This window comes from Xylocopa sonorina, chromosome 9 (genome assembly GCF_050948175.1).
Source record: "Xylocopa sonorina isolate GNS202 chromosome 9, iyXylSono1_principal, whole genome shotgun sequence".
NCBI lineage: Eukaryota > Metazoa > Arthropoda > Insecta > Hymenoptera > Apidae > Xylocopa > Xylocopa sonorina.
Genome location: NC_135201.1, coordinates 8,633,586 through 8,651,969, shown reverse-complemented (window position 1 = coordinate 8,651,969; position 18,384 = coordinate 8,633,586). Strand labels below are relative to the sequence as shown.

The 18,384-nt window shown below is 31.2% G+C and overlaps 2 protein-coding genes across 11 annotated transcripts; both read left to right on the top strand.

Moving 5' to 3' along the window:
• Positions 1-1,486: 1,486 nt before the first annotated feature.
• On the top strand, positions 1,487-6,521 carry LOC143427382 (uncharacterized). Of its 2 annotated transcripts, XM_076901457.1 has the most exons (8): positions 1,487-1,661; positions 3,158-3,355; positions 3,466-3,867; positions 3,949-4,241; positions 4,541-4,625; positions 4,834-4,908; positions 5,156-5,822; positions 6,322-6,521. In XM_076901457.1, the coding sequence occupies exons 1-7, from the start codon at positions 1,610-1,612 to the stop codon at positions 5,779-5,781; spliced, it is 1,731 nt and encodes a 576-aa protein (XP_076757572.1). In that variant the 5' UTR covers positions 1,487-1,609; the 3' UTR covers positions 5,782-5,822; positions 6,322-6,521. The 2 variants fall into 2 exon arrangements, with proteins under 2 accessions (XP_076757572.1, XP_076757571.1); XM_076901456.1 differs by having other exon boundaries at positions 5,156-6,521.
• Positions 6,522-7,091: 570 nt separating this feature from the next.
• Positions 7,092-17,198, top strand: Taf3 (TBP-associated factor 3). Of its 9 annotated transcripts, none has more exons than XM_076901453.1 (11): positions 7,093-7,465; positions 7,651-7,822; positions 7,940-8,182; positions 8,384-9,561; positions 9,897-10,469; positions 10,580-10,778; positions 10,869-10,968; positions 11,298-11,425; positions 14,037-14,131; positions 16,426-16,526; positions 16,640-17,198. In XM_076901453.1, exons 2-11 carry the CDS (start codon positions 7,657-7,659, stop codon positions 16,773-16,775), a joined length of 2,919 nt encoding a protein of 972 aa, XP_076757568.1. In that variant the 5' UTR covers positions 7,093-7,465; positions 7,651-7,656; the 3' UTR covers positions 16,776-17,198. The 9 variants fall into 9 exon arrangements, with proteins under 9 accessions (XP_076757569.1, XP_076757568.1, XP_076757561.1 ...); XM_076901446.1 differs by having other exon boundaries at positions 11,298-11,640; XM_076901448.1 differs by having other exon boundaries at positions 7,095-7,465; positions 10,580-10,759; positions 10,868-10,968; positions 11,298-11,640.
• The last annotated feature ends 1,186 nt before the right edge of the window (positions 17,199-18,384 follow it).

Genomic DNA, 18,384 nt, shown 5'->3' with positions numbered 1-18,384 from the left:
ATAGAAATTATTGTACTTTAACATATATGTATATATATATATATACACACATATATATATATACATACATAAACAATTTATAACTATAGTTTTTATCTATGTTTCAATCATTTTTACGATTTAAAACATTTAACAAGGTTGGAAGAATTATAGTTGCGAAATGATCTTATTAATATAATTAAGACTGCTCTTTTAGAAAAATTTTTATTTATGTTTTTGTTCAATTTGTTAAACGTTGTAAACGATTAATATTATTCATCTCTCAATGTAAAAAATACATGTTATTGTGATAATTTTCTATAATATACTCCTCTGAGAGTGCGAAACTCTTAATCGGCATTTATTACAAATTTTTCATCTTCCACAAGAATTACATTTTAAAACTTCAAATCGTATACCAGATGTTGATAGACATGTACAACAAAACTTCTTTTCAAAGAATATGTACTCAATAGTATTTGTGCTCGTTGTTTAATAAAAACACTTCTACAGGATCACATTAAAAATAGCATTCTCTTACATTAACAGTGTTAAGAGTGTTCTTCTTTAAATCTTTATATATACATATATATCTTAAAAATAGTTTGGAGTTATTCAAACAATAAATGCAGGAAAACAAATTTTGTAATTTTAAGTGCGTGTGCACGCGTATGTACGTATGTTATACATAATTCTGGAAAGAATAATAAACACTAATTTGTTTATATTGTATAGATTCATAATTTTATATTACATCTGACTGGTAGTGAATAACATTGTAACACTTTTTAAACTGTTGAATGAAATCGGATACCTTATGATACATATTATACATAATTCTATGATTGCACGCACAAAGTATTTAAATGTGAATAATAAATTTGTGCATTTCAAAGGAAATTTTATTACCAAAAACTAGAATTCATATTTTTAGGCAACTAAAACATCATGAATTCAATCTAATGTACTTATTTACCTCTTACTAGTAATAAATAACAATACAAATTTTCCATGCAATACATTTCTATTGAGGCAAAATTTTGTTGTTCACAAAGAATCAAGATGTATTTAAACGAAAAATTTGAAGAAGAAACAGTAATCACAAGAATGAAAGGAATTATTTGTAATGTCTGCAAATATATAACTTTCCGTACTTATGAAAGCAAATTTATAATTTTATAAATATATATAGATATTAATAGAATAGTTATTACAAAATATATTGTTATAAATTTGTTAATATTTAGTTTAATCTATTATTAAATCCTTCTTTGCCATTTTCTATTCCATTCAATAATAAAGTATGTACATAAAATAAGCTAATAATAGATTAAAACTATTTTTACTCGCTAAATAATTGTTTATGTATTACATGTGTGTTGTATATTTTTTTTTTTCTTTCAATTTTGAATAGAGAACAAGAGGTGTGCGAAAATAGTGTGAACCTAACACGAAGAAATGTTCAAGCGTTAAAACTAGGGATTTTCGTATTATGTCAACACTTGTTAAGGTCATTACAAATCAAATTATTATTGAGGCGGTTCGTCGTTCGACTTTTTGAATACTTTAATCTTTTGTGCCTGTCTGTTTGCGAAAAAGAAAAGAGTATAGGCACAGTTTCCGGCAGAAGATGTCTGGCGATATCCAAGCAAGGAAGCGAAAAGAGAAGAAACGTAAAAAGGGTAAAATATAGGCTACTGAAAGTGTGAGAGAATTATTATAATTTCAATTTTTTGTATTTATCGATACGAACGAGTAGTGGTCCAGAAAACGCGTTTTTAGACAATCGCAGTAAAGATGTAAATATCTCGATGTCAGACCTATTTTTTCCTTTATTTCTCAAAATGTATACACGCATCATTACTCTATATACATTCTTCTCTGCCATTAGTTAAACGCAATATTATTGCTTTCATCTCTGACGAGACTTATGAGTAGGAAAGTAACATTAAACCATTAAATACGACACTTTTGCGAAACATTATTTGCCGATTATCAATTTTACAAAGTTTTATTATCGAAATATTACATAATACGTACGTAGAATAATTAAAAAGCGTATGTACGATGTATAGACATACTTTATTTCATAATGTATCTTATATAGTAAACCCTATACAATTTTATCCCTATTACTTGTAATTCGCGTATTCTTTGTGAGCTTTTATTAGTGGTACGTAATAGTAAATAGCTAATAATAATGAATGATTTTCATAATCATTTCCCAAAGAGATTAGTGTCTTTATATTCTACTCTCTGATTGTTCAATAAATTGGTAGAACTCTTCGTGAAAGTATAATCACGAAAACTCCGCGATCTTATAAAGATCAACAAAAGCGCACTAAACAGTTTTATGTCGTGTGTCACTTATTTCTATTTAAAAAAGTAAAATCGTTCACAATTGTTACTTAAACTTGTAACCATCGCTGTGAATTAACAATTTTAGTCGATGGCTGTATATTTGAAATTGTTTGTTGCGTTGTAAAACTATCCTATTATAATACGTTAAATATTGAATGCGAAGTTTAGCAGATATTTTCAAGCATATTTGGCAATGTTGCTGAAATTAGAAAATACAGGGTTTTAGAAGCTTGATCAGCCTAGCTTTTAGCTTTCAAAAATAGATCAGCCTGCATTATCCAATCTAAAAACATTTTCTGCGAATTTATTTATATATTTTACGTATTTTAAAAATATGACACGCATATACCATACAGTTAATATACATTCATATTTTTTTTTATGTAATTAGTAAATAAACTAATTGTAATATCAAGCAACATTTCTGATATGTGGAGAGAAGACTGTTGTGACGAGTAAGTTTGCTAGTGATGTATTGTGCGGATGACACGAATCGTGAAAATGACACTGTTCTCTTTATGCTGGTTTTAAAGCGCATCTATCTCTCGACTCTGTAATTTTGTTCTTTGCTTCCTATATTTGTGAAAAATCGTTGTGCAAAAATTCTAAAAATAACCTTTAGAACATTCTGTTAATCATTTCTCAGTCATTGATAATTTGTAGTAAAAGTATAGTATACATAGTTTGTATACAAATGTAGTGTAATGTGTAGAAATTTACTTATTTTTGTTGATAATTTTCATAGCACACTGTAACAATTAATTTATACCTGTTTTTGATCACCAACAAATTATTTAATGTACTATATGATATTTAGATGAGGAAGATAATGTTGTACCTCCACCTACACCAGGACATATTAGTGAAAGTTCAGCAGACAACGTAACGATACATGTTTATAAAGAAAGTAGTACAGGCGGACACTGGTGTGCACGTATTGTATTTTTTGTTGTACTAACAGTGCTTGTTGGTATAGTCGGTGTAGTTATCATCGAGCATAGAGGCACTACAGATGGTAAGCAAAGTTTGCATTATTTATATTTTAAAGATAAAAATATGGTTTCTAAATAGCTTCTATTACTTCCTATAATATGTGGTTTTACATTACATGTTTTGTGTTATAAGTCAATACACCGCTAGAGTCATCCCGCTGGGCGTTCATTTTCGAAGGATGGGTAGATGATTCTTTATCTTTAACGGATGAAGAACTACATGATGCTAAACATGAGGAAGGTACTAAAGAAATTGAAGATGAGACAAAAATAAGTACTGATAGCGCAGAAACAAGAACTGAGGAACTAGAAAGTGAAGCTTCTGCTGAAGAAGAAGGTCAAGATGAAGGGTCAAATGAAGAAGATGATGCAGATCAAGAGGAAGAAGCAGGTGGAGAGGAAGAAGCAGACCAAGAGGAAGAAGCAGATCAAGAGGAAGAAGCAGACCAAGAAGAAGAAGTAGACCAAGAAGAAGAAACTGGAATTGAAAATGATTCAAATGAAGAGGATAGAGAAGATGTTCAAAGTGAGGAAGGTATTAATATTTAAAATTTATGTCTGTAATTTTATAATTTCTTTAAACTTTGAATGTTCTTACAATTTTTAAATCTAACAGACAATATTGATGCAAGTCATGAGGAAGAATCTGAAGAAAGAAAGCAAACAAGTGATATGTTAGAAGATGAAGATGCAAATTCACAAGGATTTGATGATCCTGATGATGTCTTAGAAGAGATTTCTGGTATTAGTAAAGAGAGGAATTTGGATGAACAAACTGTTTCAGATGAAACAATTAATCCTTACGATGAAATAATAGAAATACCAGAAAATGAGGATATGTTTCAGAAATTTGTAAACATTCCTGGTATTAATGAAATTAATGACAACAATATCGAACCATTAGAAGAGGTAAAATTAGCATAATTAGATATCTTAGGAGTAAACTGAACAACTTTTCCAGCACATTTGATAGATTATTCTCGTTTAGATTCTTAAATTTGGTAAATTATTTTCATTTACATTCTGAAGGAGGTATTCATATTGGTGGTATTTAATCATATTCACTCTTTTAATGAACGGTTTTCTACTGCATTTGCTTTTTATTTGGGAATATCACCCTGATTCAGAATGGACACCTTGTATCTGTATATGATACATTTGCACTTTTACATAAATTAGTCTACAACTTCACAAATTGTTCATATTAGGTAGAAACTACAGAACCAGAAGAGTTTGTTAATGATATAGATGTGAAACCAGAAGAGGAAGAATCAGAAGAGGAATCTGCTAGCGGTGAGTGAAGTATTAAAGTAAAGTGAATTTTCTTTGTACACTCTTTTCATATTTTAAAGTGATCCTCCATGCTCTTATATATTTTGACAAATATAATGTGAATATAGAAAAGTATAACCACTAAATATATTTTTTTTTATTTTATATATGTATTCTGATATTTTCAAGCTTCAATGTGAAAGAGAGAAATAACATGTAATGGTTACAGTGGCAATGAAGTTTGGAGTTGGTGTGGCACTTGTTATTGCTGCACATTTTGTCCTTGTGAAACGATGGAACAATGGTAAATTTTGTAATACCTTTGTTTTTCTGAACAATATCATAAGTAGACATTTAGTAAAAATTCCAAATTTCTATCGTTCGTATTTTCATTCCTATCGAATAAAAATTTCACATACATCTCATATATTAATTTTAATTTCATGGTTCGTATCTAAAAATGTTATAATGTTTAATAGAAAAATAATATAATTAAAAGGATAATATAAAACTATTATATTGATTAACCATATACTTTTGTTGGTGTTTAGAATATAACTTTGTTCAAAGTCAATCTAAAGTAATTTCATCTGAGACAAAAGATGTGGGGAAAAAGGTAATGTCGAAAAACGAAGGGATTTGTAAAGTAGGAGAATATAAAACACAAGGCCAAGACAAAACTGAAAAAGAGGAAATCATAGGGAACCAAGGAGAAAGAAATAAAGAAGAGGAGGAAGAGTTTGATATAGAGGAAGATTATGAAAATGAAGAAGTGGAGGATTGGGAAGAAGAGGAAGAAGAAACAGAAGATGAAGAAGAAGTAAGTGAAGGAGGGGAACAAGAAAAGGAGGAAGTAGATCAGAGAGAAGAAGAAGAAAATAGAAAAGAAGGTTGGAGTAAAAGAAAATATAAAGAAATTGAAATGAGTAAAAAAAGCGAAATTGGTATTGGACAAAAGAATAAATTAAAAGAAGATAAGGGTTCAGAAGTAGAAGACGAGGAGGGGGAAGAGGAAGAAGAAGAAGTAGAAGAAGAAGAAGAAGAGGAAGAAGAAGATGATGATGAGATAGAAGAAACTGAAAATTTTGATGATTCTGAGTTACTTGCGAAACTTGAAGCAAAGTATGGAACATTACAAACTATGCAGGATGATATAGTACATACGAAAAGGAAATGATGGTGCACAATTTAATACCATCTATTGGATTATATGCATAGGTATGATGAAAACCAGCTTTTGTATAACTAATGAGAAGTTACTGTATGTAATGAATGAACTTCAAAATTTGTTGTATAAAAATAATAACTTCTATTGTTTCTATCTGAAAGGAATTAAAGATAATTAGTTAATAGTTTGGAAATGTATGTTTGGTTATTTATATGTATATATTTGTTCAAATTGTAATTAATAATATAGAGTATATGGAAAAGGTAAATGGAATTAAATGAGCATGGAGGATCTTACATAAATAATCTTTATATAGTCTTAACAGAAAAAATATATGTGTGTAAACAGAATGAGACACATAATGTGTGATGAGACAAATATTTATTTAATAAATGTTTTGCATCAATGTTTGTACATATATACATATACACATATATTTATAATAGTTTTATAATGTATGTACATGTGAATATACATAATACATATAACTTTCATTAACAAAGTAACATTCGCGAAATATTCGATGCCGACTCTGGTTAAATTTTGCAGGTTCGTAAAGCAAGTGCAAGCAAAGGACATGTTATCATTTTAGCTAAGGTAACTGATGTTCAAAAAGATGCGAAAAATTTTACCTTTGTAATATCTGAAAAATGCTATGATCAGAACAATGTTTATAACAAACTTTGTATATAGTTAATGATTTAATGAAACAATATAATGTACATAATAAAACAAAAAACAAGGAGGAGAAGTAACATTCTATTTCGCTTCTTTTTTTTCAACGAATGAGATTTTCTTAAGAACGAAGAGAGAAATGGCGTTTGTATTACAAGAATCGAGGTCGCCAGGCATTTTTATTTTTTGGCGGAAAACCGCTTTCGCAGGAAGTGCATTTTTGGCGGAACGATTTACCGGAAGTAGATGTCGCTATAGTCCAATGCGAAGTGGCTCTATCTGGTGCCGTCGTTTCTCGTTAGGCGACTATTGGTATGCTTTTGTGCGATACATACTAATAAAATCCATACACCCATCTGAGCAATTTTCTCTTTACATTAGTCTATGGATTTAATGTAAATAGATTAAAATATTGACATTGTTAGCACTTTTTTATAATTCGTGCAAAATTAACAAACATGGAATGTAATTCTCTTGCATTTCTCCATAAAAGAGAAAATAGCGCCGTTGTAAGGATTACATGCTTCGTAGTAATCTTTGTTATACAGTTAATTTATGGTTACGTAAAATTACATCCACGCAATGATATCGTTTTAAATGTATACAATAAATAATGTAATAATAATGATAAGAGCTATTCAAAGCATAAATCTGTCGAAATCATCCGGTTGAACGTAAATGAGTTCAAACGGAATTAAGACAACACTACTTTTTTTTACTTCTATGACTAAAGATATTTTCCGCCATTATGGTATATGGTGTGTAATATGCATCAATGGTTACGAAGGATTAAAAATACGTTGGAAAGAAGATGTGAAGGTACCAAGAGTGTATTGCATTTTATGCCCGTTGTGTTATTTACACTTCGTTACGTCTCGTAAATAAGATATGCGTTATTACCGGAATGAGTCGCACAACTTAACATCGAAGTGCTGAACGAAGTAGTGTAGTAGAAATGTACGCGTTTTAGATTGTTGAGTCGGAAGAGTTAGGAACCTGTACAATTTCTTTTACGTTGGTAAGTAAGGAGGAAAATTTTCCTCGCAATTAATTCTCTTATAGATCTCATAGTTAAAATAATCTATAAGATCTTACTATATTTTACCAAAAGATTTTTTAGAAATACTCCTTACAATATTATTTCGTACGCTATCTTGCTCTCGTTGTGAATAAGTAAACATTAATTATTCCTTTCTTTCCTAGCTGAAAATGTCAACAGAATATAGCAGAAGTGTTTTAAGAATGGTGGTTGCTCAAATTTGTCAAACGATCGGATGGCACTCGATTAACTCTACACCCTTAGAATTTATGGTCGATCTTATGCAAGAATACATTTTGCGTATCTCAAAGCTAACCCATCAATATGCAGAAATTTGTAAGTAACTCGAGCAATAATTTGCAAATAATTTTATAACTGTATGCTGATACATATATTGTATACAAGTCTCTTTTTATTGACTTTTATGATATACCATTACAAATGTGTTTTCAGTGGGAAGGACGGAAGCAAATCTTAATGACCTAGGTTTAGCATTTCGACATATGAATATTGATATACAAGAATTAGCAGAATATATTAAGAATGTAGATTCAGTATCATGTCCGGTGGCAGTGCCAAAATTTCCAATTCGACATGAAAATCATTTGAACTTTTTAAAACCCGGGAGTAGGGAAGTTGTAACGAGGCCAGTACATGTACACGAACATCTACCGGCTATGTATCCTGACACCGAAGGTAAAGTATATCATAATTATATGAAAGATTCCTAGGAGATTACTTACATTCATTTGCCATGTAATATCAATTTTCTTTAAGAGAATCAATTATCATTGATTAATGAAATAGTTATTTGCACAAACCTATGTTTATGCCTGATATACAAACTTCATGAAACTATTATGATGTAGAGATAATAAATGAATTGTTATCTTGCAGAAGAATATGTAGCAGAGAAAACTGAAAATTTAATGAATAGATCGTCTGACTTAACGTTGAGTAATGGAACATCGAGCAACAGTTCCATCAATGTGTCTCCTCATGCAATATCACCTCAAGTAGTTTTTAAGCGACCAGGGGATCCTATTTCATTCGAAAGCCCCATAGTAAAACGTGTGAAAGTGTTAGAAGAGGGTAGGCCATTACGTGAGATCCACAGTGTGATGATGACTACTTCAGGTTTTTTATCCCCTGCTCGGGAAGGGAAGCTACCCGAGGCAAGGACACCTCACCAGACTCGTTCAGATTCACCACAGCCTAGTTCTTATCCCATGGTACCCCCGGAACTGAAGTATGACAAGAAACCGAAGAAGATCATAAAGAAAGCATCAGAGGATTGCAAACTTGACAAAGAGAACAAGAAAAAGAACCGCGCTAAAGAATTATTTAAACCGGACAAGATAGACGACAACAGGATAAAAAAGTTAGCCGCCATGAAGGAATCTGCTAAATTGAAACCGTTAAAGCCGGGAGGTGGAAAATTACAAAGTACCATGCCTAGCTCATCGAGTAGGCCGTCTACTCCTAAATTAATATCACCGAAGACGGTTGGTAGCCCGAAATTGCAAAAAAGCACACAACCAAAGACGAAACCGGAGAAAGTGGTCGATCTTACTAGCGGGTCATCGCCATCGAATGAGAGGAAAGAGGACAATATCGATAAACTTCCATCGGAACCAGACAAGCAAAAATTGAACATCTTTAAAAAGATCTCGAAACCACGCGAGGATAAAGAGAAAGCGGAGACAATGGAACAACATAAATACAAAGAGCTTGACTCGAGGGAAAGTTCACCAGGTTTAGTGATCGATGAAAACATTGAGAAGCAAGCACAACGCGGGGATAACGATACGAAACGAGAGGAAAAGAAAACTCCGCACACACCGGACGTCCATATTCAACCAGATGTAGGTGAATCGATTGATTTGCAAAGTCCAGGACCGGATGTTTACATATTTGACGATATGTCGCCACCGGGAACTCCCAGCACGCCAAGAACTCCAGAATTAAATATGCCAACGACCCCTACGGATCATAAGAAAAAGAGGAAAGAAAAGATCAACAAGAAGAGGGAATTAAAATCAAGAAGCCCAAAGCATTGCGTTAGCCCAAAGAAGGTACGTTGATTTCTGTATGTAACGTTACGTGATATTAACACAAGTGCACCCGTACATTCATACGTACAAACCATTCCAGATCGAATCATACAGTATTTTGTAGTTCATCACAATAGTTTCTAATCATCTAAAGAAGTAGATTCGTGCAAGGTTTTTTTTTTTATTTCTTCGAAACGTCGACATCGAGTGTCTCAAGAACCGAATTAGAATGTTGAAGTTTTACGTACATACTTTAATTTCCCTAATTGATTTGACGTGGAATGGCTCGTATACGAGCACTATTGCTCGGAGAAGAGGCCGAAAGACATCGCCGATATGCGGTTACCGTTTTTCAGACAAAGCTTGTCAACGATGCGCCAGAATTGGATATACTCGATCGACCAAAAACTCCGCAGGCACCTGAACCCCAGATCCCCAAAGAGCCAGCGTTCCCACCAACGCTTCCGTTTCCTTTTTTCCCAACATTCCCGCCTGCACCCGGTCTAATACCTCATCCCATGTTCCACAGATTTCCGTTGCCTTTAGGAAGAGGCAATGCCGGCCCACATCCGGCAATGCCAAACTTGCCATTGCCATCTCGATTTTTAAACTTACCACCAAAATCAGATGATTTCCCGACCGCACCGAAAACTAAGTCTCTCGATCGTGAAAAACTCCCACCGACATCTGCCTCCATCGAAGCGACACCTTCGATGACAAAACATGAGAAACCGGAGAAAGAGAAAGGGGATAAATCGAAGGCGATTAAACAGGAGAAAGAGATACCTCCGCCAGTTCCTACAAGTACCATTGCACCGCCTTTATCATCTGCACTCGCAGCACCAGTTACGTATCCCGCACAAGTACCTATCGTGCCGTTATTACCTTCGAAAAATCCTAAAGTCGAAAAGCAGGATAAGAATGACAAGGTAATTGTCTACTTTACCAATTATTTAAATTCTTCTTTCGCATTGAGAGGGGTTCTTCTTTAGAATACAGGGGTTTATGTAAGGGAATATATAAGAGGTTTTATTTTCAGAAATCAAAGGAGCATAAAAAGGAGAAAAAAGATAAATTAAAGAAAAAGAAGGATAAGAAAGAGAAGCACAAAGAGAAAGGAGAGAAAATAAAAGAGAAGAAAGATAAAATTGATAAGAAGGAAAAAATAGAGAAAATTAAAGAAAAGAAAGAAAAGAAAGATAAGCGAAAAGAGAAAGAGGTACAAAAGTTACCATTTATAATTATTGTTACTTCACTTCTCTATCATTTTTGTAAGATATAGAATACGAAATTAAGAAATTGATGCCTTAATATCGTTTTATTGTAGAAAGAAGATAAAAGTTCTGAAGCTGTACCAAAAATAACTCTAAAATTAGGAACAGCTTCTCCAAGACCACCAACACCAGACACTGCTCCAATGAAGAAAATGTAAGCTCTTAGTATTTCTTTTTTTTCTTTTTCTTAGCAATTGACTGGTTTCTTACATTTTTTAAAATCTTATCAATGAGAATAATCATCTAAATGAACTCATTATATGTGGATTTTAGTGTAAAATGTTTAGTGTTAAATACAATAGTCTCTGATAGAGTTGTTGAAGTTGGCAAGTTCTCATTAGATGACAATTCTTATTGACTTGCTTTATCTTTTGTTTATGTTGCTAATTAATTCTTATTTATTTTCATTAAAGAGTAGTGTATTATGTGTTCAATGTTGAGTACAAACAATTGTATTTAATAATGCATATATTATATTATTAGGGAAATGTGTTATAGAACTATAAAGACACTGCTGAAGAAACCTGAGGATGAGACAAAACGGGAGCCAAGTCCGGAGTTGGCGAAAATATCGGCGCTAGTAACACGGCCGCCGAAGCAAAAGTCGGCAAGTAAGAAAACAGAGGAGGGAACATTAGATGGAAGCCCTGCTCTTCCTACAGATACTATCTCTGCCAATCTTACTAGTGTGTCACTCGCATCAGTTCCTCGAGCAAAGAAATCTCTCTTCAAAGCCCTACCTCAAAGAGAGACTCCTCCGTCTCAATTCGATCCTGTTCCTAAGTTCCCAATTCCTGTGATGCAACAACAACCGGCGTATTATTTTGTAAGTACGTTTTTATATGATAATCATGTACATTTCAGATATATAAAAAATGTTATATTTTCAAATGTAACATTTCGTTGTCATTTGAAAATATAACGTCAAAGATCGCGTACTACAAAGTTCAAGTTAAAACACGTTTAGGGCTGTCTCTGCTTATAAATTCGAATAGAATAATTTTGCAAATATTTTTCTTTTATTCATATTTTGGGATTTTTCCATGATCAAGTAACAATTTTATTTTCATTTATCATTGCAATAGTCGAAATAAATAAATTGCACCTTTCGTTTCCTTTTTATTAATGTAGATTTATATTTCTTGTTAAATTTGTCACTGTGAGAAAAATCGTACAGATGTATAGAAGGTAGAAAGTAATCAGTATTTTCAAAAAGATGACGTTGCATGGAATTAGTTAATGATTCAAATAGGAAAAATTTGTATCTAGTTTAATTCTTTTCTAAATCTTATAGTAAGCTGAGATGACAGCCCTCATTTGTTGAATTCATTATTCATAATTTATAGTAAGGATCAAAATATGCAAATAGGAGTATACATCAGACAATTTATTTCAGTTCCAATCAAAGATTTCATTTTGAGATCTTACATATCTTAATCATTGTACATACATATAACGTAACTGATGTTATTTTCGCTGCAATGATTAACTCAACCCATCGATACCATTCGAACTTCACCCACCATCCAACAACCCAGCTTCCTAATATTTCATTATTTTACTTTTCTATGCATTCATGACTTGCGGTGACGGTATAATTTTCATTTGGCCTGCTTTGTTATATAGTTACATTTGTCTCTAAAGTATGTATGTAGAACAACTTTCATAGCCTACATTAGATTTGTTATGTATTTTCGTGTTATGAATATCAATTTACAAAATTATTTCCAATTTTAGTACTTCTATCACTTTCAGTTAGGTAAAAAAACACTGATCTCTTCAACTAGATGTGGTATGGACCTGCTGCATCCGTGATGATGGGCTCTATTATATTTAAGAATAAACTATACGTCAAGCCACCTGAATGGAGGTAGAATTATTAGAAGGCATATTAATTTTTCACGTTATTCAGATTCATCTTTTTTACAAGTTCAACGTATCATACAAAGCTAGAATGGTTGCACTTTTACAATTGTTGAGATGGCATGCATGGTTTATTCTTAAAGATGACAGTCCTTATCATAGCAGAAGTTTCTGATGCTTATAAAGCCAATATATAGAGATCAGTGGGTGGAAGTTCTTGTACTGAAAGTCTCAGAACTTAATTACTTGAGATAATATTGGGAATATTTATTATTTATTGCCTTTCTCTGGTCATAGATTATATTAGTGTCAAGTATTTAATATAACTATATATCTCTATAAATGATTAATTACAAGAAACCGAAGTTCTAAGATCTTTCTCATTTTACACTGCTATTTAAGTGTTTAAAACTTTTCTTTCCTTCCCTTAATATTTTCTTCTGCAATGCAAACGCACATGGTACACTTTGCGTAGTTTAAATTAGGGGTGCCGAGTTTGAGTCGATTTTTTTTTTGTACTTATACATTTATGGAACCTGTAGAGTCACATTTTTCTCTGTCGATTATATAAGGCGACGTTTTTGGTTGATTCATTCGACGAATCGATTCGTTCTTATGATGTCAGCATTCCTAGTTTGAACAAGGTAATGTAATGATTGCAAATTGATCTTAATAGGGGGAAAAAAATTATACATTATTCATAATGAATGAAGTAAAACATTTTCATTGAAGAGTATAATAAAATAAGGTGAGAAGGATTGCCAGAAAATCATTAGATTCTGTTTCAAAGGTGAACATATGTTTCTTCAACATGATTCCTAAGACAAAAGTACGTATGAGCTCAGATATCATCAAGCCTTGTGCTACAATGGAATTATATGTTCCATGGTGGAATCATGGTCCAATATATCTACACACCTTGAGGCACACTGCTAGAGCAACAGTTTCACTGTTTTCTAGTGCTCTCGGGTTAAGGTCAGGGTAAACATGTTATAAAAAGAAACGATGACAATTATTTGTGTGAAACGTATTTTTATTATTTTCAAAACGAATAGAATACTTTAGCAATATTTAGGTAGATTTACGATTTCTACTTTAGTTTAGTAACATTTAGGAAGCATAAAACTTCTCATTAAGGAAGAATTTAATTGTAACATTTACTTAAAATAAATCAATAGATATTATTAATGCGATAGAACATAAGATATTAAAGAGCAAAACGTTTGGTAGTTTCAAAGAGAATAGGGAGATATAAGATAGTTAGAAAAAGATTGGTTGATTGCATGCAATTTGCATGTTGTTATTAAAACATAGCATGCAAAACAGTTAGGAATATAACCAACGGTTTTAACGGCACAGAGACGAAAGCAGATGCAGCTCTTAAAAAGGATGATGCTAAGGAAGACAAAGAAAATGGCAGGATCACGCTGCCCCCAACACCAACCACTACTGTGGTAAGTACATTCCCATTCTAAACAAAAGTCTTTAGGTACTCCTTGTAAAGTACCATCTATTTTCTATCTGTGTCAATTTAATAGACATACATGGGTTTGTGCGTTGTTTTTTTAGCTTCTGCCTGAATTTATGACTATGATTTTAGATAGGTGTTCTATTTTCGGTGTTAAAATCATAACTTTTTATAAGGTGCATACAAAATACTTATAACTGTATAAATAAATTAATATATTTATATTATGAAAAGTTTTACACATTTTATCACAGAATAGACTATTTTGTATATATTTATTAACTAAATTTTTAGCTATTGGAGAGTAACCATAACATACTCGTAATTAAATATGTATATAAGAAATCTGTAATTTCTCTTCTTGGAGCAATTGATGATATTAAAATGAATTCTTCGCGTATCAACCCTGCCGTAGAAATTATATATGCTACTAAAAATGCATAATGTTCCATGTTTTCTAAGTAATTAACAAAAAATGAGCAAAGCTTTTTTAGTTTATACGTTAATAAATTTTTAAGAAATACTAAAAATGTCATGTTACTTTCAAGAGAATTTGATTTCTAAATGCATAAATAATGCTTCAGCTTAATGCTCAAGCTGTCTTTTATTATTCATTTTTTAGATTCTATTGTGATTATTTTATAGCTTTGTTTAAAAATAGGAAGGCACGAAATTAATGCTTACAATAATTTACAGGAATTAATCCAAAAAAATTGTATTTCCCAATATTATTATACTAGTAACATTTCAAATGGATCCTCACTATTGTCTTGTTTAAAATTAGAGATAGAAAATTATACAATTTTTGCATTTATTTGATAAGAATTAAATACATTCAGTACCATCAGTAATGTAAATGATATTTTTTAAAGTATTATTTGTACAATAATCGTTATATGCTCATTAGTTTTAAATATATCTAGTTTTTAATGTATGGCTTGATGTTCATACATTGTGCATTGTTTTGTATACATACATACCTACATATATACATATATGTACACTTAAATATGTATAATAATTATTTTATTAACTTTTTATTCATATATAGTCCTATTTATAGGTACATTTTTTCATTGTAAAAGCAGTCAGTTATTTTGCAAAATACTTTGTAAAGTAGATCAAAGTACATTTGTATTAACTGGAGATGTACAAATGTCTGTCTAATAGTATTTAATTCTGACAAAATAGATCGTTCTAAAGAATTAGGTAATTATCCCCTTTTGGATTGACGAGTTTGATCGCTGTATAAACAGTTATAGAAAGTAAGGTGTCAGATGAACAGTTCATTATAAAAGATGTAGCTCATTTGCCGGCCAAGTGAAAATTTCTTTAATTACCGCAGATCAACAGTTTATATCTAAACATATTCCTTCCCTATTTACATTCATGTATACTAAGTCATGTGTAAACCATACATGTACATGCATTATTCTGTTAAGTCCCAATTTGCTTATGACAATTAGTATAAATATACAAGGTGAAACACGTAACGCAATCATCTTAAAAGTTATTCAATTTTCTTTAATAATATCACAAAATCGTCTCTAACTAAAAATTTTTACTTTGAATAGTTCATTAAAAAATATTGTTCAAATTATTAATTTTTATTAGTGCCTTCACTAGTCTTGATTAATAAAATTTTTTAAGGTAATCGTGTTACATGCTTCACCCTATATATTATATCAATTTTATACTATACTTTTAAAGTATTTGTTTCGTAACTAAGAAGTATAATTTATATTCTAGCTTCATAACAGGTACTTTACCAATTTAGTATAAGTTATTAACTACCTAATCGATAAATTCTTCTAATAATCATTTCATAAATATTTCATCTCAATTCAACTTTTGATTGCTTTTCATTCATATCTCAGCTTGCTAAAATTATATGTTCATGTGTAAACAACTGTGTATTAAAACTATTTTTGAACTGTTGTACATGCTTATTCTAGTGCTTTCCATCATGTTTTATATAAAAATGTATCTATATATAACATTTGGAAAGCAGTTCATTCATTTCAAGATGTAACAAATTTCATCATCCATTTAGTATTTTTGCTGGGATATTTTTCTTTATCAATTTCACCATTTTTTTTTACTACTTCATAAACAGCAGAATGAAATATTTGAATTATCAAAGTTTAATGCGTGCCATAAATTTCTTTAATAATATATTGTTAACATGTTAACAAAAATGCAAAAGATGGGTTGAGTTATCTGAATATATGATACAAAAGTGAAATATATTGTGTTTTTATCGTGATATGAGTCTTTCAGGATCAAGGTGGTACTCAAGTTTGGATATGTCCTGGATGTGGTAATCAAGATGATGGCTCACCTATGGTTGGTTGCGACGATTGCGATGCATGGTACCATTGGTGAGTGATTTTTTATATGGCTAGATTAAAAATTTTCTCTGTCACATCATTTCCAACAAAAATAGACGTGATTTTATTACTAGTAGTTAATTGAATTATTTTTAACTGTTTAGGGTCTGCGTTGGCATGCAAGTACCACCAGCGGATAACGACGATTGGTATTGTCCGTTCTGTATAGCGAAAAAACAAGAACTTCATCACGATAAGAAGAAGAAAAAGAGGAAAAAAAAAGTGAAAGTTACTGCCTAGTACAAGCTACCCGGGTCTTGCGTAAGACCCGGCATAGCGATTCCAAGTACTACCAAAGTTAAAAAAGACAGCAAGCTCAGTGTAAAGAGTATAAAAGGCAAGAAATTATCGAAAACCGAAATGAAGTTACAAATGAAATCGTTAAAGGAAAAGTCTGTACCCGTAAAGGGGAAAGCTGGGAAGACTATGATGAAAGTTAAGACTGTGAAGAAAAAAAGTAAAAAGATAAAAGATAGTGCAATCCAAATAACGTAAAAAAAATGTTACCTTTTGTAGGCCGTTAACAAAAATTTATAATTTAATTTTAACACGTTGATAGAGCTAACAAAAGGGCATAAAATTATTAAATTCGGAATTTCAAATTATATAATATCAACTTTTCTGAACAATTACTTTTTATAATAAACAGTAATCTGAGATCTCCATATTACTCTGCTACGACTATAGTTATATAATGATTGTACCAATAGTCGAAGCAACTAAACTAATCATGTTTTTACTTGTTTTTATTCTTTGTTTAAAACTGCCATTCAAAAAATTGTTCAGATTACTTGTAAATTATTTTTTCATTTTAGGAAAAAATTGCAAAATTAAATACAAAAAGATATATATAATTAAATATTTATTACAATTCATTTGTACACTTGGATTGAATTGATTCTGAGTGATATTCAAGAAGTCTATTGAATGCATTTCTAAAAGAATTATATTACACACACTTAATTTTATATATTCTCATCGTATATTAAATTATTAATTCCAGAAAACTGTTGTTATCAAAAATATCTAATTTTATAGATATCTTTTGATTGTGTGTAGTTTAAATTGATTTCAATTTCCAAAACATTTTTTTTTTATATTTATTTTTGTGTAGAATATATTTGTATAAATGTATTAATTATTATATGTGACAAACGTATTATGTTATGCAATTCTTTAATTTTCCAGCATAAATCTTTCCAAAAATTTTTTATGCATGTACAGTAGCGCCTCATTAATCTTTTCTGCGCTCGTGTGATTCTGGAAAAGCATTCCGATCTGACAGTAAGTCACAGCAAAAGTACTGAAACTGTTTTTTAAGTATAACATATATTTAATCACTTATAACAAATGTTCTACATCAAAAATAAAATTTGTTATATTTCAGGCTGTAAATATCATTAAAATCCATTCGGATTTGGCATCACACGATCCTGATCGAGGCTCAAGCGATTACATAACATTCTATGCGTGGCTCAAATTACTGCCTTGGTGCTCAAATTGGGCACATACTAAAGCTTGATCTATTTTACATTTCATCCATTTTAATATGTATCGAAATAAATTTTAACGTGTGTTTTGCGGTGTCAGTATCAGTCTCATAATAGGAAGAGACTATACAAAAGTATTGAGACTCTTACTGATATGAAACAGTCAAATATTCATGAAAATTTGTCTCGATACATATCACGTATTGCAATACAATCTTGAGTACGTATAGGATCCTTTACGGGACAGTTGATGCTCTTGCTGCGACTTAACCGGTCCTCTGGTAATATTATTACATCATATTACCAATGCCGGAGACTAATTGTAATTAACGAGATACTGTTGTATTACTAAAGTCAAG